At 47.2% G+C, this 23,345-nt stretch overlaps 1 protein-coding gene across 8 annotated transcripts; it reads right to left on the bottom strand.

The window, feature by feature from the left end:
* Positions 1-961: 961 nt before the first annotated feature.
* On the bottom strand, positions 962-23,214 carry TAF8 (TATA-box binding protein associated factor 8). 8 transcript variants are annotated; one of them, XM_030315492.1, is made up of 10 exons: positions 22,430-22,513; positions 21,484-21,640; positions 17,403-17,501; positions 16,972-17,034; positions 15,805-15,929; positions 11,640-11,787; positions 10,088-10,230; positions 3,951-4,126; positions 3,338-3,477; positions 962-3,032 (listed from the first exon to the last, which is right to left on the bottom strand). In XM_030315492.1, the coding sequence occupies exons 1-9, from the start codon at positions 22,472-22,474 to the stop codon at positions 3,363-3,365; spliced, it is 1,071 nt and encodes a 356-aa protein (XP_030171352.1). In that variant the 5' UTR covers positions 22,475-22,513; the 3' UTR covers positions 962-3,032; positions 3,338-3,362. The 8 variants fall into 8 exon arrangements, with proteins under 8 accessions (XP_030171352.1, XP_030171354.1, XP_030171355.1 ...); XM_030315494.1 differs by lacking the exon at positions 3,951-4,126; XM_030315498.1 differs by lacking the exons at positions 962-3,032; positions 3,338-3,477; positions 3,951-4,126 and adding exons at positions 6,342-7,884; positions 8,413-8,514.
* Between the last annotated feature and the right edge of the window lie 131 nt (positions 23,215-23,345).

The raw sequence follows: 23,345 nt of genomic DNA, 5'->3' as shown, positions 1-23,345 counted from the left end.
GGTGCCCCCATTTATATATTAATAATCTTTATATAAAATTATAAAGATGAACAGAAGAGTAGCCACCAGGGGTTTGGGATGGGGGAGAGGTGGATGCGATTATGGAGAAGCAGCATAATGGGAGTAGTGGTGTTGACAGAAATGTTCTGCATCTTGATTGTGGTGATTGTTAATGTGAATCCACACATAACCAAACTGCACAGAACTGTGCACGCGCGCGCACACACACACACACACACAGGACAAGATGAAATCCGAATAAGCTCTGTGGGTTGTACCAATGCCAATCTCCTGGGTTTGATTCTGCACTTGTTATACAAGATGCTACCGCTGGGGGGAACTGGGCAAAGGGTACATGGAACCTCCCTGAACATTTTTGTTTGTTTGTTTGCTTGTTTTTGAGACAGAGACAGGGGAGGGGGGCAGAGAGAGAGGGAGACAGAGGATCTGAAGCGGGCTCTGAGCTGACAGCAGAGAGCCCAATGCCGGGCTTGAACTCACAAACTGGGAGATCATGACCTGAGCCTAAGTTGGATGCTTAACCAACTGAGCCATGCAGGTGCCCCTGAACATTTTTGTTTTTGCCAACACCCTGTGAATCTCTAATTTTAAAAATAGAAAGAAAAAAGGTCCATCAGAGTGAGATGCATGATGACCTAAATGACATAGGTCTTGGGTTTGCTTTAAAAAAAAAACCTCTAGGAAGAAAAAATAAAAGAAAAACAAGTGGGAGAGATCGATGAAACAGAACTGAAAAGATGTCAGTAAGTGTTGATGCTGGGTGAAGGATATTCAGGGAAAGCATATATACTTTCCTCATTCTGTATTTGAAAATTCCCAAAATAGAAGTTTTATATAGTTCCCAGGAGTACTTGGTTCAACAGAAGGACTAAACCTTATCTGTCTACAGTCTTACTCATTGCTGGAACTTCTGAATACAGATTAAGTTCAAAGTAGATCATTCTGTTTCATTTGCAAAGTTTTTATTAGGACCTTTTATTTATGACCTTTAGAGCTCATAAATCACATTCTTAATCTGGCTCTGCTTACTACTTTTTCCCTCCAAGAAGTCTCCCAAAGTTATAAAAAAATAGAAATTTATAAATACACATTGAGAATTATGCACAGTTTTTACACAATAATAGTCGGGTCAATGTTTCCAGCTGTCTAAATCATCTCCCAGGACCTCTCATCCGAAACAGAATGACGGACTCCGAAATCTCTACAGCAGAAATGGCAGCTCTGGCCCCAACCCACCATCCGTCCTCAGCATCACAGCACTGGGCAGGCACTGGGCAGGCACTGGGCAGGTGTTGGTTTTGGACAGTCATGGCAAAACAGGAACTGCAGAAATGCTAGTTGGGATGGCGGCGCTGTGAGCAGAGGACAGGAAGCCGGGAAGGTTTCAGCCCTGTATCTGCCACAGCTCATACCTGGGACTGTATTTAAACTCCACAGCCCAAGAATCGCCAAGAGCTGAACCACAGACTCAGCATAGGCCCAATCTGACTGCGGCCAGCTGGAAGAGTTCCAGGCCATTACAAACCTGAACAACACTTCCTTGGTCCAAAGGTGGGGAACCCAAATGTCTCCTTAGTCTGTCGTCTTCAGTCACTAACAAGCAGCTCTTTCCTTCCAGGCAAAGGGATGGAGTGCCTGGGGCTACAGTGAGGCCAGAGGGACATGTCTGTCAAGTTCAAGTTTTCAAATTCACCAAGAGCATGGAAAATGGAGAGATTACTCTGGAAGAGGAGCATAAGGAAAGTTCAATATGGACCTTAGGTCACTAATCCAGGGAACGCCTTGGTCATCCTGTGTTAACTTCCAGGTGTCACTGGCATTTTTCTTCTTTGGACTTGATTTTTAAATCTCTTCCTTTGGAGACCAGCCAAAGGGTATAAGCTTGCCCAGCATCTTCCTTAACATTTTTTTTTTTTTTTTGGTTTGTAGGGTACATCAAGGATAAAGTCTTCTCTCCCCAGGAGGAAAGGAGGTTGGAGAGATTCAGACCTGCTTCTGGAAGAACACCCTGGCTTGGCCTGCAGGCTCCTCTGAGCCCACCTCCACCATAAGGTGGGGCCACAGCCCTCTGAACACGCCAGCCTTCCAGCAGACCGGCCAGGCCCATCCTTTAAGATCTCACCCTCCCCCGACCCCCGCCATCAAATCCCTTTCCTATTGTTTACAATTGGTGATTCTTCTACAAGTCACAGTATAATATAGCCACTGATTTAGGCTCTTGTCAGAGAAAACTTCTTTTCCTGAGATGGGGCAGGACTTGGCAGCTCCCAAGCATGCATCCCCCAGGGGGACAATAAGTGACAAATCTCTCAGGAGAGAGTGCTGCCCAGCTTTATGGGGGCGTTCAAGTGCCGGTGAGAGTCAGTGCTGCCCTTATTCTCCTCTGCCTTTAACATGCCTGCACACGCCTCCTGACTCCTGCCAGCCCCAGATCAAGACTGTGATGGGTGGGCCTCCTGTTTCCAACAGGCTGAGGGAGGACAAAGTCACCTTCCATCAGCTCGCAGGGCGCTTGGAGCCCAGGTGAGGAGAGAAGTAAGACTGAGGTTCTGGGGCAATAAATTGGTGCCACAAGTTATCTGCGAGTCAGTAAGAGGGGTCCAGGTATCCTGAACTACAAACGAGGCAAGCGGTCTTTCTGGCAGGAAGCACAGCAGGCAAAGAACCCTTTCTTTCCTGCCGCCTTCCCTGGCCTTCCAGGTTTCAAAGGAATCAAGTCCTGTGATAATAACTGAAGTCACTGGCTGTTCCTGCGCCCCACAGTGTGGCCAGGTTGACTAGGAAAAGCTGATCATTACGGTCCCGTCTTCCTCCACCCAAATATCCAGTGAAAGTAGGTAATCTTAATATTGAGTTTGCTATTAAAATCATGGCCAGTCACGTCCGGCTGCCTGGGCCCGACCTCGAGGAGGCCACCCTCTCTTCTTCCTTGAGTGGCTTTAACGGCCCCGAGAGAGTGGCGTCCGCGTCTCTGTACAAGGCAGGCTTCCTTCTCGGCTCACGAGAGGGACCTAGAAAGAAGAAGAATCCATGGAGCCAGCCCGGTGGGGGCCCCACCTGCGTCTTCTAAGGGGGACGGCTCCAGGGCTGTGAAGGCTTGTCCCCCAGCTGCAGGATGCTCAACCTCTTTGCAATAAGAGGTACATTGGGGGAGGGGGGATGAGTGAGGTGAGGAAAAGGGAAAAGATTTCCTCTCGCCAGAGGAGCTTTCCCCACGTTTCAGACCTGCTGGGGAGCCTCTCTTTCCTGCCACGGAGGAGAGAAGGCCACCTGGGGTGGCCAGACAAGCCTCTCTGCACCCCAGCCTCCAACTCACTTCTTCCTGCGAATCTTGGGTTTCTTCACAGGTCGCAGATAAGGGTTATCGATGATGCTCTCCTCCCCATTCCGGCTTCCCGACAAGGAGGGGTTCTGCTGCAGGACAGAGGTGTTCTCCTTCTCGGCTCCAGAATCATCCTTTGAGCAAAAGCCGAAATAAAGCAAAATACCAATGGCATAAGGAAAGAGATCATGCCCATCGTAAGAACTACTATTAGCATCCCTTCGTCAAGAAATTAGAAGCCCAGGGACCACTTTCTTGCTAATGTACCTATCCCTGCCCCAGATGAGATGAGGCCCAGGCAGGGGCCGGCTATCAGAGGAAGACGAGACCAACCGCCTGGACACAGGGGAGCACAGAACCCAAAACTCTGAGCCTCTCGAGAAGACAGGGACATGAGTTAGAATCGAGTCTTGGCAGGGAGTCAGGGGCTAACAGTTAGATGTTCAAGGAGGAAACCCAGTCTGTGGGGAGATAAAGACAAAGAGAAGTGACCCCTGACGCTTTGCAGGACACAGGGCCAGAACAAATCATGTGCATAGGGAATCGCCCGGACCAAACGGAATGAAAATCATGATCAATTTCCTCCATATTCTCAAATGTCTGGTACCTGCAACAGGTACCAATGATCATATTGCAGCAGAGGCCAGAAACTTCTTGAGCCCTGAGGGTCCGGCCAAGGCAAAGCAGGGCATATGCAGGAACCAACACGGGAAGAGCAACGATAATCCCCATCAGTGACCTGTGGGTCAGGTCTTTCGCTGTTTGCTTTCTGAGGAAAGCGATCTGGGAGAAAAGTTTATAAGTTTACATGTATCCAACGTGATCCCAATTAAAACATTTTATTTGTAATGTGTGTAGACACAGAAAAAATAGTTGAAACATTTGAAACTGGTTCTAGGAATATGGATGATTGATTCTCTTTTTCCTTATTTATACGCTCTTCTATTTTCCAAGTTCTTTAAAATGAGCACAGGCTGTAGGGGAAGGGGGAGAAAAATCACACAACCATACCGAGGGCATGACCTAGAACTCAGGCCTGAGAGACTGTAAGTGACCAGAAGTTGGTGGGGCTGCGCCCCCTGGTGACAGGCCAAGGGTTCTGCCGCTGAGGTTCCTGTCAGGTAATGGAGGCAAAAAGAGGGCCTGACCTCAACCAGGAAATTCTGTTGTCAGGAGACAGCAGGGTAGAGGACACTGCGATTGGATAAAAGGAACAGCAGGCTTTCCCACAAGGGGCAGGAGGCCTAGGACAGGGACTCCTGTCCAGGTTTAGTGAGCCTGAAGAAAATGGCTCACTTCTAGGTTCAGCTGCTCACCCCTCACTGTCCCGCCAATTCTCTTCTCCCCGAAGACCCAGTTCCAATCAGGGTCCCTGGGCTTTCCCTCTCCAACACCTGGTCTGGTGGGACCACAAAGTGACCTAGAGCCACTGTGGACCTTCTGGAGGCTCTCTTGAAAGCGAGTGCTCCAAGGTCAACCTGGCTCACGCCGGACACAAGGTCTGACCATGACCAGACCTGCCTGGGATGTTTGGCTCCCAATCTTTCTGAAGTTCTGAACAGCTTGATTTACTTCCCTACTGTCCTCTCTTTACTGCAACTGCTCTATCCTCAAAGTTGCTGAAAGTTCACTTCAACGCTGCCTTAAAGTGTTTCCTGAGATAATATGGATGGAAGGGGAGAGTCACGGGCGTGGAAAAGCCAGCCCTGGGGACCTCTGCTGGAGGCCACTAGGCCCTCTCCACGCGGCTCACTTGTCTCACAAGGCCAGGATGTGGGTCCCAAGTCACGGGACAACAGCTTCTCTTCTCCCAAGTAGAGCTGGAAATGCCACTTTCTTGCCTCCTTCAGGGACAGGCAGCCTTGAGATAGGGAGGTACAGGAGTAGATAAAAGTAAAGTACCAAACTGACTGAGATTTGCTTAAAAAAGGTAGGAACGGAAGAGTCCCTCAGGAGCCTGTGGAGGCCAGAGCACGTGAGCTCCGGTGAGCCCCACACATCCTGGGGGTGACCGAGGCGCCTCTCGCCTTCCAACGCTGTGTCCACGCCAGCAACTGCCACCTGGGCCTCTCTGCCCTCGCTGCTCTCCTGACCCCCAGGCTGGCGTAGCCACCTGCTCCCTCGACATCTCCACCCGGTGTCAAGGACGCACCTCGAACTTCTGTGCTAGAAACTGAACTCCGGCCCTTCTCCTGTGCCCGGTCCTCCCACAGTCCTCCATGGCGACTCCATCCTTCTAGTTGTTCAAGCCAAAACTCCACAGTCATCCTTGCTTTTCTCAGACCCCCCCGCACATCCAATCTGTTAGGATAACTTGTTGGCCTTACCTTCAAAGTAAGGCTGACTACCACCACCCTCTCTACTGCAGCTGCCCTGCTGGACCCACACTCTTTCTCTAAGACCACTGCAGCAGCGTCCTAACTGACCTCCCCATAGTCAGCGATCCCTAGGAAAGTCAGACATGTCCCTCGCCTGTTCCACACCCTCCCACCACTCCCGTCTCACCCAATTCAAGACTAGCTCTTAAAGCTGCCTGCGGGGTCCTACCTGGTCTGACCTCTGCCTCTCTCCCTCTGCCTCCCTCAGCCGCAGCCACAGCCACAGCCACACTCACCTGTGTTGTTCCTCAGGGCCTTTGCACTGGCTGCTCCCTTTCCAGGACACTCTTCCCCAGATATTTACAGGGCTCACTTGCTCACTTCCTTCAAGTCTCCTGTCAGATGTGTCCTTCTCAGTGATGTCCACCCTGATCACGCTATTTAAAACTGAAACTTCTAGGGGCGCCTGGGTGGTGCAGTCGGTTAAGCGTCCGACTTCAGCCAGGTCACGATCTCGCGGTCCGTGAGTTCGAGCCCCGCGTCAGGCTCTGGGCTGATGGCTCGGAGCCTGGAGCCTGTTTCCGATTCTGTGTCTCCCTCTCTCTCTGCCCCTCCCCCATTCATGCTGTCTTTCTCTGTCCCAAAAATAAATAAAAAACGTTGAAAAAAAAATTAAAAAAAAATAAAAAATAAAAAATAAAACTGAAACTTCCATCTTTCACCCTGGATCTTTCCCTACTTGGTCCCCTTGCGCCGACAATAGCAGCTTCATCTTTAATATACAGTAAATGATTTATTTATATATTACGTTTATTGTTGTCGCCCCACTGCCGACACACGGGCTTCCAAAAGGCAGATGTTTTGTTTGCTCTGTTGGCTGAGGTCCCCCCAAGCACCCACAACACTATCAGGCACACACCTGCACTAAGCAAATACTTGTTGAGTAAATGAATGGCACATTGTTCGTAAAAGAGCAAAAGTTGAGATGTTGGTATCTGGCGTTGGCAGAAGGCCGCTAATTCAAACGTACAAGAAAAGAAAATTCTCTTATACACTAACTTAAAATGAACAGTCTCTTTATGTTCAAGCAGATGGGAAAAACCAGAACCAGGTTAAAGGAAGCAACTCCCTGGCAACAGTCTTTGAAGGAAGTGCCGCCCTTGACACGTAAAAGAATAACTTACAATACTAGCTACTTAATGCACTGTAACAATGTCTGTAAAATGCTATTGACGGAAAACATAGATTTGTATAGGGAGCTGGTTAAATTCGATGGTTACATCCATTCAATGGAATATGTGAAGCCATAAAGAAACAGCCTGCTGTACACAGATGGAATGATCACCGAGATACAGCGATAAGGGCAAACAGGAAGGGAAAACCGTTCGTGGTTTGCTATTTGTGTTGATAACAATGAGGAGACTATGTCTCTAGAAGGACACACAAAGCTGGTGACACTGGCAGCTTTGTAGGAGAGAGAGTGGATGAACAGGGAACACGGATGGCATAAAGAAATTCTTACCAAACATTTTTTTCTACATCGTGAATTTTCAAACATAGGATTATGGGCGCCAGTTCAACAAAGTAACACTGACAAGTCCAATCGACTGTGTATAAATTGTTGCTAGAATCCTCTCCTTGGGGTCTTCTTATTCATGTATTTACTTTTAACAGAAGAGCAAGTGTTTGTACAGCCTAAAACAGTGGGGGCGGGGTAGGTGGTGAGGGAAACAGCAAGTGCCATGAGCTGAGCTGCTGGACACCTGATGTTCATTGCTGAGTTAGGTGTTCCTATTCCTGCTTGAACTTGTGAGGAAACAGACTCACGTTAGGTAAGGCCACCAAAGTCACAGTCTCTGGAAAGCAGCGTGGTCTGGATTTGAAGGCAGGCCAGTCTTTGCTGTCTGACTTGACCTCTCGGCCACCCCGGAGTCCACGGGCAGCTCCCAGCATTCTTTCAGCCCCGGTCCACTCACTGCCATGACCTTGTCTGTCATGACCAGGGGCGTCAGATAACACATCTGCGGGCCCTTTTAACTGCTTTGTACTTACAAAAGGATGGTGGTGTCTGCTTAGAAGATTCCTCCTTCTCCTAGGGTGAACCTCATTTGAGTCCATGACCCCATCACCATATCTCAGACCAAATTAACTGAGTCCAAGACAGAAGTGTAGAATATCAAGTTCCTCTGCTTTATGTAAAGCCATGGGCTTCCAGCCCTAATTCTGAAAGGAATAATCCAACATTAAAGAAACGTGTGTCCAAGCAAGGAGGCCCATCGGCACATCACAGAGAGAGTGCAGGCACCTTGCCCCTGCATTCTGGAGCTGCTGGCTGCCACAGGCCTCACGGAATCTTAGAGAGCACGGGGAATGCCTGGTCCAACGACAACCGCCAAGGCATCCTTTGCTCCGAAGCCAGGGCCAGTCTTAAAGGATGGATGTGACTATGGTAGGCTGACCACAGGGTCCCGCAGGCCTTAAAGGCATTTGAGCTCCTAGCCCTTCTTTGGCTCTACTTGGCTCTTTCTCGCAAAGATGCAGGAACACGAGTGGGGTCTCAGCCTCTTATGTGCAGAGCACAGCACACGGCTAACCAGATGAGAACACCCACAAGCTCGGAGGAGCACATCTCACCTGCCTTGGTCTCTGTGCCCACGCACTCTCATCTCCTCCCCTGGAAACGAAATGCCCGTAACCAGGCCAACCCCGCCACCGCGCCTCGTCCCCTAGGTCCCTTACCCTCTCACCTACCAAAGGACATCACTCCAAAATGTTTCCTTCTCTCCTGCATCCACTTTTCCTCTCTACCAGATCATTCCCATCAGCGTACTGACATGCTGTTGTTTCTTTAATCTTAAAGAAACAAACAAAAATAAATAAACCTCTCTCAACTCCTTAATGTTTCCCCTTTGGCCACTCCATTCTTCTCCTTCCCTTTACAGCAAAATTCCTTGAAACGCTTGTCTATATGAGTGCTGTCCAGTGGAACTTTCTGCAATGACATAAACGTTCCCATCTGCACTGCCCTGTAGGCTAGCCATAGCCACAGGAGGCTATTTGAAAAGTGGCCAATGTGACTAAAAAACTGAATTTTTAGTTTTATTTCACTGACATTAAGTTTGTTTGTTTACTTATTTATTTAGATTTTATTTTTAAGTAATCTCTATACCCAACATGGGGCTCGAACTCACAACTCTGAGATCAAGAGTCACACACTCCACAGACTGATCCAGCCGGGCGCCCCGAATTTCAGTGTAAACAGACACGTGGCTACCGTAACGGACGGCACAGTCTATACTTACAGAGTCCAATTTTTCTTGTCCTTTTCCACCTCACCCACACCCAAGGCGCTCTCATGGTTTTAAACACGATCTACATGCTGATGACCCCAAATTCCCATCTCTAGCCTTAACAGCTCCCCACACGGCAATCCCTATATCCATCTTGCCACCCGACATCACCGCCTGGCTGTCTAACAAGCATCTCAAAGCTCCCCTGTTTAACCAGAACCCATGCCTTTTCCCCATCCCTGTCCCACCCAGGTCTTCCCGATCTTGGCTGAAGGCAACTCCGTCTTGCCTGTTGTTCAGGCAAAATACCTTGCATTTCTCTTTGGCTCTCTTTCTCACACATCTCACACCCAAACCATCGCTTGGCTCTGCCCTGAACATAGTCTAGAATCCGACCAAATCATCTATCTGACCACGTCTCATTATCTTCACTTCTACTACCACCTTTCCGTTTACTGCGGAGCCTCCTCACTGGTCTCTCTGCTTCTGCCCTTACCGTCCACAGTCTATTCTCAACATAGCAACCCGACTGACCCTGTTAACAAACCTACACCAGACGCCGACCCTCCTCCGCTCAGCATTCCCAATGGCTCCCACCTTACTGAGCAAAAGCCTAGTGTTTAAGACAGCCTTTAAGGCGTGCCCCGCCCCCCCGGAGCTCCCCTTTGTTCATGCCACCCTGATGGCATTGCTATCCTTCAACACAACAGCTCCCACCTCAGGGCCTTTGCATATCCTGTGCCTTCTACAAGGAGTACTCTACTCCCTGATCTGTACAAGCCTTGTTCCCTTCAGGTCTTCACTCTGATGTCACCTTCTCAGGTGACCTTCCCTCATACTGTACTACTTCCTATCTCCTAATTTATAATTTTTCCTTAGCTACATGAGGGCAGGAAATGCTGTCTATTTTGTCTCCTGCTACTTCCCCAGCACCCAGACCTGTGCCTGGCTGGCAGATACTTGTTCAATATTTGGTGAATGAATGAATGAATGAATGAATCCATCCCCAGGGCATGGACTTGTCTCTCAAGCAAGAGATCATCACGAGCCTGATCTCAGGCTTGCGGGGTGACAGGCTGAGGGCAGCACGGGCGACTTTTGGGGGTACCGTGAAGAGGGTAGAAGGCAGGACCCACCGTGCTGATGTGCAGAGGGAGGTTCTCGGTGTCTGTCTGCTCATCCTGCTCCGAGGAATCCGTCTCTTCCATCTGTTGCATCTCCAGCTCCGAAGGAAGGAGGGCTGTCAGGTAGGGGATGGTGAAAGGCCTGGCAGCGATCACTGGGAAATCGGAAGAGGGGCACAATTCCAGTCACGGCGCCCTCGCAGCGGGCCGAGAGCCTGACAATCCCACCAACAGCAACGAGTAACAGTAACGGCTAACGCGCTCCAAACACTCAGCGCGGGCCATGCCGTGTCCTACACGTTATCTTTAATCCTCGCCTCCACCCTATTGAGTACAATTGCCAGCCCCGTTTCACAGATGAGGAGGAACCTGAGGCACGGAAAAGCGATCTCCTTGAGCACACAGAGAGCGGCAGAGCGACATCTCAACTCGGGCAATATGACCTCGGAGCCCACTTTTACCAAGTAGAACCAGACTCAGACAGAAATGGGGCTGCATCTGAGCAAAGCACCAGCTTAGTGATCTTATACCCCAGGTCATTTAGCCCCGCTAAGCCTTATATCAGGGCAGGGATATCGATCTCTTCACCGTAAAGGACTCAAGTCCAAATATTGGACTTGAGAACTCTCTGCATGTAAGTATATCCACTGAGCTAACAGTAAGCGAGCATTCCAGTTCTTCCAAAAAGCATTGATGAAAAGAAATTTTTAATAAAAAAAAAGAAAAGAAAAGAAACCACCTATGTGTACTTCTATGGCAGAATGTGATTAGCAGAAGACACTCTAAGATTATTTTGGCTACGGCTCAGACGTGAGGTCCTGTGGTCCAAAAGAGCTAGGTTGAATTCTATCTACCAGCTGTGTGACTTGGGGCAGATGACCTCATTTCTTTTCTCTATAGGCCTCGGCTTCCTACGATGGTGGGGACAACAGTTCTGAACTCATAAGTTGGCTCACAAGAGGATTTAATGAGATAATATAAGAGAGATGACTGGCGCAGTGTCTGGCCCTTATGAACTGTTAGCGGCTAGTACTCGAGGGCCAGGCAGGCAGCGAGCACTCAATAGGGCGCAATAGGACTAACTGAACCAGTCGCCCAAACCAATCTCTCTGTTCACCTCTGAGAAAAGCGAAGCCTGTGGAGATGAAGTAACGTGGGCACACGGTGTCGTGACCGTGCGGAGATGAGAACTGCAGGGACATGAAGGGCAAAGACTGGGGGAGGTTCTGTAAGTGCCCCGCTCCCGATGCCAATGTCCCTTCTACTACAAGGGCTGTTGCTTCTACTGTATGAGTCTCTCTGATACCTGGGGCTCAGAGTCATCCTCGAGGTAGCTTAAACTCAACCTCAAGCAGCTGATCCCAACAGAGGCCGTAACATTTTGCATTTATCAGTTAGGGACAGGCCCTGAAGACCTGGGAGAAGGAGCCAGAAGTGCAAAGAACAAGGGGCACCTAAGACAAAGCCAGAGCCTTCATTTCTTCCTACCATGCCAAGAGAAAAGGAAGATGGTGTGATTATTTCAAGTGACAAGACAGGGTCCACAGAGGGGAGAGACTCTCACATGGAAACGTGCTGACGTCGTCTTTGAAGAGACTCTGGGTCTCGCCTGTCTTTGCCATAAAACGGGTGAGTGCCCGCTCCACGTCTCGTCTCTGGGACGCAGCCTTCTCCCGTAGGACCTGGTAGTCTGACACGGGCTCGCGGTACGTCTATAAAGAGAACAGCAAAGACACTAGATTAGTATCGATGGACCATCCTTGCTGCTGCTATGTCCTTCCACCCTCACAATGACCCAGTGACGTCAATGAGAGCCGAGACCCCCCCCCCCCCCGCCCAGGGGCAGTGGAGGGGCAGAACGAAAATGATGAAACTATCGCTAATTTATTTTGAAGTTTAAAAATTAGAAACATATGAACATTTACTATAGTGATTGCCCCTGGACCTTCACTTAGCTGCTGTGACATAAGGCATAGGAGACACCATCCTGAAAGAAGGGTAATCCCCCCAGGGAAGCCCTGACAGGGAGCACCCAGCCCCACAGGTGGAAGGTGACATCCTACAGGATGTGAGTGGCTGCTGCAGTATCCCCTTGTTTTCTTAAAGCAAACCTCACACAATGGATACGCTGTCCCAAAAGAGTCCCTCCAAGAAACACTGAGGATATTAATGTAAGTGTAAATGAACAAGAAAATGGTGGGCTGACACTCCTCCTGCTCCTAATTACGAGCTCTTTGGCAATCACACTACACAGTGGAAAATGACCGAGATCCCATCAGAATGAGAAGTTAGCCAAAACATTTTAAATTGTAACGGAAAAGCTGACATTTTAATAATGACCAAAAAAGCACCTACTTTTCGTGCTATGGAGAGAGGATTTTTAAAAGAGGCGTTGTAGGAGCGCCTGGGTGGCTCAGTCGGTTAAGCGTCCGACTTCAGCTCAGGTCATGATCTCACAGTTCGTGAGTTCGAGCCCCGCGTCGGGCTCTGTGCTGACAGCTCGGAGCCTGGAGCCTGTTTCAGCTTCTGTGCCTCCCTCTCTCTCTGCCCCTCCCCTGCTCATGCTCTGTCTCTCTCTGTCTCAAAAATAAATAAACATTAAAAAAATAAAAATAAAAATAAAATAAAATAAAATAAAAGAGGTGTTGGAACCACCTGGCAGTATCTCCTAAAGCTGAACACGTGTATCCCTGATGAGCCAGCCCTCCCACTCCTGAGTATACATTCAATGGAATGCAAATATATGTGCACTAAAAGATGTGCAATAGGTTGAACCGTTATGTATAAAATTGCAAGTATCTGACATTGCTGATTTACAAAAATTGCAGTTTCCCATGGTTTAACCGAATGCTAGAATGTTCACAGCAGTGCCATTTGTATAAGCTACAACCTGGATTGCCTCAAGTACCGAAAGATTATGTATATGTTGAATACATTTCAACTACACTCAGCACTTGGAGGGGAATCTCACAAACATAATGTTGAGTGAAAGAAGCCACATACATAGTTCATACAAAGCACAAAAACAGACAAAAGAATTTATGGTGATAAAAATCAGATTACCTTTGAGGGCTAAACACTGAAGGGGAATGGAGCCTTTTGGAATGATGGTTTATGGTTTTCTTTTTTTTTTTTACGATTTTATTTTTAAGCAATCTCTGCACCTAATGTGGGGCTTGAACTTATAGTGCTAAAATCCAGGGGTGCCTGGGTGGTTCAGTCAGTTAAGTGTCCGACTTCGGCTCAGGTCATGATCTCACGGTTCGTGATTTCAAGCCCTGCATCAGGCTCTGTGCTGACAGCTTGGAGCCTGGAACTTGCTTCAGATTCTGTGTCTCCCTTTCTCTCTGCCCTTCCTCCCTCCCCACTTGTGCTGTCTCCCTGTCTCTCAAAAATGAATAAACATTTAAAAAAAAAAAAGTCACCTGCTCCACTGACTGAGCCAGTCAGCTGGCCTCTATGGTGTTTTTGGTGGTTTTATTTATTTGTTTTTTTTGAGCTCTGGGTACTAGTTCAACATGTGTGTGCACTTTGTAAAACTTCACCAAACTGTATATTTATTATTTGTGCTTTTCTGTATGTTTGTGATACTTCAGTAAAAGTTTACTTAAAAAAAAAAGGTATCGAAATCATTCCCACTGTTGTCAATGTTAATTCAAGTGCAATGTTAATTCAAGTTAATTCACCTATATGTGCAGTTCCCCTGTCCACACTTAAACACAGAAACAAGTAAAAAAAAAATTTGAGTGGATTGTGAACATACTTGTTAAACACATTAAAATGCACGATCCCACAAGTATTTAAGTGTTTATTTATTTGGAGAGAGAGACAGAGAGAGAGAGAGAGAGAGAGAGAGAGAGAGAGAGAATTCCAAGCAGGCTCCGCGCTGTCAGCATAGAGCTCGATGTGGGGCTCAAGCCCACAAGCTACGAGATCATGATCTGAGCCCAAATCAAGAGTCAGATGCTTAACCGACTGAGACCCCCCCGACAGGAGCCTCAAGATCTTACAATTATTTTTAAGATGACTGTTTGACATTCAAGAAGCTGGACATTTAATAGGAAGCTTTAAAAGAGATTCTTGAAATAATTTGTAGATGAGAATGAAAAAAATTAGTTTTATCATTTTTTTTTCAAATGACTTAGATTTAATCATCAGAAATAAACTAAGTGGAAAGTTTACAACAGAGAAGAATTACATGTCAGCACCTTTTGCAAACCGAGCTGGGACAGAAAGGGGCTGGGGCTGCCTCTCAGCCTTCCAAAGACATCCACAGTGTCCCTGGCAGTTTGGCTCAGGAAAGAGGGAGCCTCTGCTGGCTCTGTGCACTGAGGAGTTTTATGATTTCTTAAGGGCAGCTGACGATGCTGCATATCTTTGTAATGTGCCCTTTTCAACCATGAGAGCTATAAAAGTACCAAAACAAACTAATTTTAGAATCAGACCTCCAGGGGGGCCTGGGTGGCTCAGTCGGCTGAGTGTCTGACTTCGGCTCAGGTCATGATCTCATGGTTTATGAGCTCGAGCTGCACATCGGGCTCGCTGCTTTCAGCACAGATCCTGCTTCGGATCCTCTGTCACCCACCCCTCCCCTCAAAAATAAATAAATATTAAAAAAAAAAAAAAAAAAGAATCAGACTTCCAACTTACTGGTCCACCAAGTATTAAAGATTTCAAAAAATAAAAAGCAGAGGCAATCCCATGGTTGTCATTGTAAAAGAGGTAATACATTTCCTGAACCTTTAATATGGGTGAGATAATCTTTTAATGTATATTATTTTGGTATAGTGTTACATTATAATATTTGTGTAATAAGCAAATACTGGAATATATACTTAATATTTTTACTGACCGAGATATACTATAAAAGAGTGAGGGACTGCTGTAGGTTGAACGGTATTCTCCCTTAAAAAGAGATTTGTTGAAGTTCTAACCCCAGTACCGCAGAATATGATCTTATTTGGAAATAGGGTCATTGCAAGATGTAATCAGTTAATGTGAGGTCATACTGGAGTACAGTGGTACTAATCCAAGGTGACTGGTGCCCTTATAAGAAAATGGTCTTGTGAGGAGAGATCCAAAGAGAATGCCACGTGAAGACAGTTGGAATGATGTATCTACAAGTCAAGGAACGCCACAGACTGCCCACAAACCACCCAAAGGTAGGCAGAGGCAAGGAAGGATTCTCCTACAAGGTGAGCCTGCTGACACCTTGATTTTGAACTTTTAGCCTCTCGAACCATAAGACAATGTATTTCTGTTGTCCTAGGCCACCTAGTTTGTGGCACTTTGTTACAGCAGGGAGCCCCAGGACACTAATATAGAGACTTCCGGTCAAGGACAATGGCTGTGTTGCAATGGTGGGTGGCCGTCTATTCCTAAGGTGTGGAGAGATGTTCTGGAGAACTTGCCCCAACAGCCTGCGTGATGGCCACATTTGCATTAGTGCATGGTGTGGAGGGGAGGACAGAAGAAGTATGTGAAGACCCCTGGGCACACCACACCTTCCCAAGGGGAGGTGAAACTGCTAGTGTGGCAAATGAAAACACATTCGAACGCTGGAGAGCATAATTCTCCTTTGCCAAATTGTCTGTCAACGAGGAAGGACATTCTGAGCTCTGAACTACCCTTTGCCAACAAACTTTTGGACTCCAGTCTGACAGTCAGGAGGAACTGACTACTTTTGCATCCGCATTGGCCCCTGCCAATAGGGGGGCCAAATCACTCACCGGAGTTTTGATGTAGGTGTGAGGGTCAGGGAACTCGGGAAAATGGCTGGGGATGTGCGGCGGGTGGGGTCGGTTCTGCCCCGCAGTGAGGGCCTTGGGGGTCACTGGTTGATTGGTCACTGGAGCTGCAACAGAGTCACAAGCGGTTACTCCTCCGCCCCAGGCCGCGAGTCTCTACCCCGTCCCTCCTTTGCTCAAAGTAAATGCTGGACCTCAATGTTCTCCTTGTAGAGCAGGCACTTTGTATTTCTATCTATAAAAGTCCTTTCATGCCTTGAGGACCTAAGAAGGTCACCCCCACAATGCCCGGCCCTGCTGTATGATCTGCGTGGGGAGACAGTCCCACATACAGCCATCTGCCATCATGCCTCATAGGTAGGTGAGTGGGTGGCTGTGACAAGCACTATATAAGGAAGCACGCTGAGGAACTAAGGAAGTTGGGTGGGCTAGGAACAGTCTTTTCACAGAACCCAGATAACAAAGACAGACACTGGGCCAGGGTATGTCAGTGTGTGCTAATGGAAGCAAGAGGGGATTGAAAATGGCCCTTTCTAAAAGGGTGCCAGCATGAAAAGAGTGCTGAAAAAAAATCTAGTATATTCTCCCTAAGGTCCTACAAGCCCAAACTAGTTACTCCCAAGTCAGTTTATGGCACTCAGTTTAGTGAAGACAGAGGTCTTCAAACTTTTTGCATAAGGAACAGAGAGTAAATATTTTAGGTTTTGCAAGCCATATAGTCTGTGACGACTGCTTAACTCTGCCATGATAGCATGAAAGCCACCATGGATGATAAGTAAACATGGCTGTGTTCCAATAAAACTTTATTTACATAAACAGGCAGTGGCCCACATTAGGCCTACAGGCCATCGTTTTCTTGATTTACGGAAGAATGAGAACTTTTGCATTTTTCAAACGGCCCTCTTCTGGAGCTAAAGCACAAGAACCACAGCAACACCTCCAAGATGGTTTACTTTTCTGGTGACTGAATTTTGCACCCTAATCCTGTTAATCTAAATAGAGATCATATTGCAGGCAGCCCCAGATATTGGAAGGGAGCGAGCCTGTAACAAGCAAGTAGCTACAAACCGATCCCCGTCCTATTCAATGAATTCATTCCACGACTATTAATTGAGCACTTGCTGAGTACCTCAGTTCACAGGCACTTACGGGCAGTGATGACCATCCTCTGAGACCGTTTTGCATAAGCAGGGAGAGTGTCCACGTTGAAACCTAAGACACAGGAAAGCTAAAATCACTGCCCAGACCACTGGCTATTGACCATGGAAGGGGAAGTCATACAGCAGTGGAAAAGGTTCAACTCCCAGCTTGAGGGCTTTGCGGCCACTCGAAAGCAGCTCCAGCAGAATCCCCCAACAGGGAAGAAGGGGATCTGTGAAATGGGTTCAGAGGAACCCTCTTTTGAGGGAGCCCTCTCTCAAGCTAAGAGCAAACCAGGAGACTCAAGGACTTGAGGGAACTCAAGTTCTTGAGGGAACTCAAGAACACTCGGCAGACGTGGCTGACTCTTGGGGACTCTTCTTTCTCTCCTAACTCCAACTCAGTTGCATTGAAGAATTGGAAACTGGAGGTGTACTCACCCATCTCGACCAGCGTGACCACAATATCTGACAGTGTGGGCTGGGTCCGGGCTGTGTGCTCACAGTAGGATTTGGCACTCCTCCCAATTTCTGAAATGTCTAGGAAAGGATCAAAGGCATAAAATCTTACTTTCAGTTCCCAAGAAATTAAGTACAAAATTATCATAAGAGCCAGCAGTTCCACTCCTGGGTATACACCCAAGTGAACTGAAAACAGATACTTGTGTACCAATGTTCACTGCAGTATTTGCAATGGCCAAAAGGTGGAAACAGCCCGTTACTCATCAGCTGATGGATGGTTAAGCAAAATGGGGTCCACGCATACAATGGAATATTATTCAGCCTTCAAAAGGAATGAAATTCTGATACATGCTACATGGACAAACCTTGAAATTGTTATGCGAAGTGAAATAAGTCAGACAAAGTCAAATATTTTAAGACTCCACTAATATGAGGTCCCTAGAAAAAAGAAAATCCACAGAGATGAAAAGCGGATTCGAGGTTACCAGGAGCTTGAGGGAGGGAGGAATGTGGAGTCAAAGCTATGGATACAGTGTTTCTGTTTAGATAATGAAAAAGTTCTAGAAATGGATAGTACTGACAGTTGTACAGTTGTACATGTATTTATAGCTGTGAATGTATTTAATGCCACTGAATTGTTCATTTAAAAATGGTTATGGGAGTGCCTGGGTGGCTCAGTTGGTTATGCCTCTGACTTTGCCTCAGGTCATGTCTCGAGGTTCATGAGTTCAAGCCCCGTCCCGGCTCTGCGCTGACAGCTTGGAGCCTGGAGTCAGTTTCAGATTCTGTGTCTCCCTCTCTCTCTTCCCCTCCCCCATCCATGCTCGCTCTCTCTCTCTCTCTCTCTCTCTCTCAAATAAATAAACTTAAAAAAAAAAAAGAGTTAGTGGAACATTTGGCTGGCTTAGTTGGTAGAGTATGCGACTCTTGATCTCAGGGTTAAGTTCAAGCCCCACGTTGGGATTAGAGATTATTTAAAAATAAAATCTTAATGGGCAGCTGGGTGGCTCAGTCTGTTTAGGCATCTGACTTTGGCTCAGGTCATGATCTCGTGGTTTGAGCCCCGTGTCGGGCTCTGTGCTGACAGCTTGGAGTCTGGAGTCTGCTTCAGATTCTGTGTCTCCCTCTCTGTCCCTCCCCTGCTTGCACTGTCTCTCTCTCCCTCTCAAAAATAAAGAAGCGCTAAAAAAAAAAAAAAAAAAAAAACCTAAAAGTTAAATAAAATAAAATCTTAAAATAAAAACAAACAAACAGAGTTACACCAAAGTCCTTCAGGGAAAAGGGGAGGTATGAAGCTGGGCTCCATAAATGGGCTCTGGAGGTGGGTGGGTAATTCCATCAAAGCTCTTGAAATTGTGCTGCACTTTACCTACAGAAAAGCCCTTTTCCAGGGATGGGTCCACAGATCTCACTCTGCCTGATGCTTATTACTAACATGAATCCTAAAACTTTGTATCCAGAGCTCTTTTATCTTTATTTTTTAAAATTTAAATTCAAGTTAACATATAGAGTAGTAGTGGTTTCAGGAGTAGAACTCAGTGATTCATCTCTTACCTATGAAACCCAGTGCTCATCCCAACAAGTGTCCTCCTTAATGCCCATTCCCCATTTAGCCCATCCCCCTACTTACCTCCCCTCCGGCAACCCTCAGTTTGTTCTCTGTATTTAGGAGTCTCTTAACTTATTTTTTATCTTTTATCTTATTCCTTTCCTTCCTCTATGTTCATCTGTTGTGTTTCTTAAATTCCACATATGGGTGAAATCATATGATATTTATCTTTCTCTGACTGACTTACTTCACTTAGCATAATACCCTCTAGTTCCCTCTGTATCCAGAGCTCTTGACAACATGGAGGTGCTCAAGTCTCAGCAAGACCCCGGCATAAGCCATCTATCCTTGGTATTCCTTGGAGTGAAGCGGCAGACTTTTATGCTCTTTTCAGACCTTTTAGTTTCCATATTCACATTTTTCCAACACAGATACTTCAGCTTCATTCCTCTCAGTGGCAACCATTTCTTCTGAGAGGAAAAAAAGGCCTCTTGCCCAGTGGTATTAGAAAGAACGACCTCAACCATGATGACCTTTAAACTCTGAATTCCAAGATCTTTTCAAGAACTGAATTCTCAGGGCGCCTGGGTGGCTCAGTCAGTTGAGCGTCCGACTTTGGCTCAGGTCATGATCTCGTGGTTCATGAGTTTGAGCCCCGTGTCAGGCTCTGTGCTGATGGCTCGGAGCCTGGAGCCTGCTTTGGATTCTGTGTCTTCCTCTCTCTCTCTTTGCCCCTCTCCCACTCATGCTCTCTCGCTCTCAAAATTAAACACACGTTAAAAAAAAAAAAAAAAAAGAACTGAATTCTTCTCTGTTGGGAACTATTAGTCCATTCCTTTAGGACAAAAGTTCTCAACATGTGGTCTCGGAATCCCCAGGCAGCCCTGAAATCCTTTCCAAAGTCCACAGGCCAAAACTATGTTTATAATAAAGTGAAGACATTCTTTGACTTTTTTACTCTCGTTTCTCGTGTAGTTTTCCAGAGGCTATATGGCCTATGATGATGATATCATGGGTCTGAGGGATAAGGGAATGTGGGCCTGCATATGTATACGTTCGAAATTTTCTCAATTTTACTTTCTAATGTGGCAAAAATCTCTCTACATAAAGCCCATGTAGACAAAACTCCTCAGGTCCTCGATATTTAAGAGTCTAATGAGGTCGTAAGACCAAAACATTTGGTATTTAAAAGTTCCAAACATCAGCTGCAGAGAGCCACCTCACCCCAGACCACGTCCTTCCTGGGGCAGCCCACACTGAGTGCCTGATCAAGATCTGAGTACAAAGGCAGGGCCTTTTCAGCCTGATGTGGCCTACTCTGATGGGGGACAATTGCTCCAGAGCTCCCTAGTGAGGTGACCAATTCTTTATTTGGTCTGAATTGCGGTTAACTTCTCCCCCTGCCTAAACTTTTCTCTCACATTCGTAAGTGTTGATCTCTCAAAAGACACCTTAAATACCCTCATCTCTCATTCCATCCTACCTCATCCCTCCCACCCAAAATAAAACCCAAGCAGGGAAATACATGGCATAAGCAGAAAAGGCTATGTGAGACCATTCCAGGCTCTTAAACCTCAACATGTTTCCTTTATTTATTTACTTATTTTAATGTTTTTACTTATTTTTGAGAGAGAGAGAGAGAGACAGAATGTGAGCAGGGGAGGGGCAGAGTTAGAGGGAGACACAGAATCTGAAGCAGGCTCCAGGCTCCAAGTTGACAGAACAGAGCCCAACGCGAGGCTCAAACCCATGAACCGTGAGAACATGACCTGAGCTGAAGTCAGAAGCTTAACTGACTGAGCGACCCGGGTGCCCCAACATGTTTCCTTCTAAAAGTGTTTTTTTTCCAGAGGTGTCTGGGTGGCTCAGTTGGTTAATCATCTGGCCCTTGATGTCGGCTCAGGTCATGGTCCCATGTGTGTGGGATTGAGCCCTGCGTCAGGCTCTCCGCTGACAACATGGAGCCTGCTTGGGAAGCTGCCTCTCTCTCTCTGCCCCTACCCCCCTCTCAAATATAAATAAAAAAGTGTTTTTCCATTCTATAAAACTTCTTTACCGTCCCTCTTTGAATCACATACTATAGCATTTGATTATGCAGTGTGCAGCATCTATTTCATGGGAATTAATCATAGCTCTGCAACAAAACTATAACTTCTATGAGCACAGAGAACAGACAGCAGTAACAGCACCTACAAATCATCACGAGCTTACAATATTCCTAACATCATATGTTTTACATATGCACCTCATTTATACTCACAACTCCATGAGATACAAATTATTATCCTATTTCACAAATAAGGAAATTGAAGTTCAGGAGGTTTAGTGACTTGCTCAGGCTATGAAGGGGCAGAGCAACAACTTACACCCATGTCCATCTGATTCTAAAGCCTGTAAGTCACTTTACTGTGTTCTTCTTATTCCTAAACCCTCTCTTACACCATCACATTGCAGGACACAGAACAAGATGTCTGGTTGACTTGAAGAGGGCGATTGTTTCCTGGTACTTACAGCTCTGCAGCATCTCTGTCAATGTTTCCACAGATGCTTTCTCGGCACTCTCAAACCCTGCCTCTGTCAACAAGGAGCTCACGACCACCTGAAGGGTTCGCCTCCGGGCCAGATGGTAGTTATCAGCAGGATTAGTGGATTGTTTACTTCCTGATCTCTGCAAATCAGTACCATTAAAATAAATAAATAAATAAATAAATAAATAAATAAATAAATAAATTTCACCTACAGGACAAGGATGCAATGAAGTAGTTCACATATCATCAATGGTAAGCAAAAGTTCTCTTGCTAAATATTTATTTATCAGTGCTTAATGAAAGGTGGTAACCTCTGGCGTTTAGACTTAGAAATCTCAGCCAGCTGAGTAATCAAGTACCAAAGGGCTACCCTAAACTTAAAATTCCAATAACACAAAATATCCATTTTTTACTATTTTAGCAGATTATCAGAATATATAGCTGAAAAAAAAATGCATGATGGGATTGAATTCATGTCTATCTCTTAGAAAAAAATGCTCTATTGTTCCTCCCATCACCACACCATTTCACTAACAATAAACATTAAAACAGCACCAGACGACGCTGAGGAGAGGAAGGCAAGCGACAACAGCACAGAAAAGTAGAAAAGCTAAATATTTTGAAACGGGAATCCCTCCCAAGTTTGGCTGGCCAATAAGAAGGCGAAACTGGCGTCTTCGAGCCAATCAGGAGGTGTTCCGGGTTCCCAACCCCCAACAGGAAGGGAGCCAATCAGTACACAGGTCGGCGAACTCAGGAGGCCGCCGCCAAGTCCCAAGGAGGGGGGCATGTACGGCCTGAAAGACCCTCCTCCACTTGGAGCTCAGAGTGGGGCTGGATTTCTAGCTATGAGGTTGTTGCCCACACTAGGGGGGAATTACAGAATGCCCAGACTCTCTCGGCTTTGGCCCCGCGCCTCCCGCGCTTACCGTTCCGGAGCCACCGGCCCCGGCAGTGGCCGCCGTGTCGGCCATCTTGCTCTGGCGTAATGTGCGCGAGCGCAGGGCAGGATGGGACTTGTAGTCGCAGAGCGGGGAGGGCGTGGAGCGCCCGGAGAGCGGGGAGGGCGGGGAGAGCGGGGCGTGGCGGCGTGCACCCCTCTGGGCTTCCCTAAGCCTAGGCGGGTGGGGTGTGTGTATCTGAGGCCCCCAGCTCACGTGACCTTCTGTGAGTGGTGGGTTCTTGCCTACCCAGTGAGCCTCTGATTTGGCCAAGAAGATACGTCCTCGGTCTCACACCTGTTTCTGGTGAAATCGTTTCTCATAAAGAGCACATTCCTGCAACGCTCCAAACTTGGCTGATTGTTAGCAACACCTAGCTGGATCCCATTCGGTCCCACTGACTCACTCCCTGGGGAAGGGGCCTGGAAATCGGTATTGTGAAGCTCTCCAGGTGATTCAATTTGGGGAAACCCTATTTTGTGCTGACGGCCCCGCAGCCCGCCAGTGGCCCACTTGGAACTAGAGCCTTACGATCAGATAGCCCGGGTCTTCTTCTGCATCCCGCTGCCTTCTCCCCCTCAATCCGCAGGTATTTGCGGGGCAAGCCGGGAGGCTCAGGAGGCGGGCATCTGTCCGGTGCCTGCCTCTTTCCCCAGAGCGGTACGTCCACGCGGTGCTCGTGGTTTTCTGTGTTGTACTCGCTCATCAGCCAGTTCTGATTGTTCTCCGTGTAGGGACGGAGGACGGAGGGACCGCACCGCGCCTCATTTTGCTCCGTCTGCGAGTACCTGGGAGGGCGCAGACGCTGGGTTTGAAACCTAACACTCACCAGATGTGAGTCAGGGCACATTACCTAACCTTACTGTGCCTCAGTTCCCTCTTGTGAAACTGGGGTGGGATTGAT

This window comes from Lynx canadensis, chromosome B2, assembly GCF_007474595.2.
Source record: "Lynx canadensis isolate LIC74 chromosome B2, mLynCan4.pri.v2, whole genome shotgun sequence".
NCBI classification, from domain to species: Eukaryota; Metazoa; Chordata; class Mammalia; order Carnivora; family Felidae; genus Lynx; species Lynx canadensis.
Note: the sequence above shows the minus strand (reverse complement) of the source record. Positions and strands in the feature narration are given on the sequence as shown.

Coding starts and splice junctions, on each gene's coding strand:
- TAF8 (XM_030315500.1), bottom strand. CDS start 22,474: ATGGCCGACACGGCGGCCACTGCCGGGGCCGGTGGCTCCGGAACG. Junction 11,788..15,804: donor ACACCTACATCAAAACTCCG/GTGAGTGATTTG, acceptor TTCTCTTTATAG/ACGTACCGCGAGCCCGTGTC. Junction 10,231..11,639: donor CGACGTCAGCACGTTTCCAT/GTGAGAGTCTCT, acceptor CCGATTTCCCAG/TGATCGCTGCCAGGCCTTTC.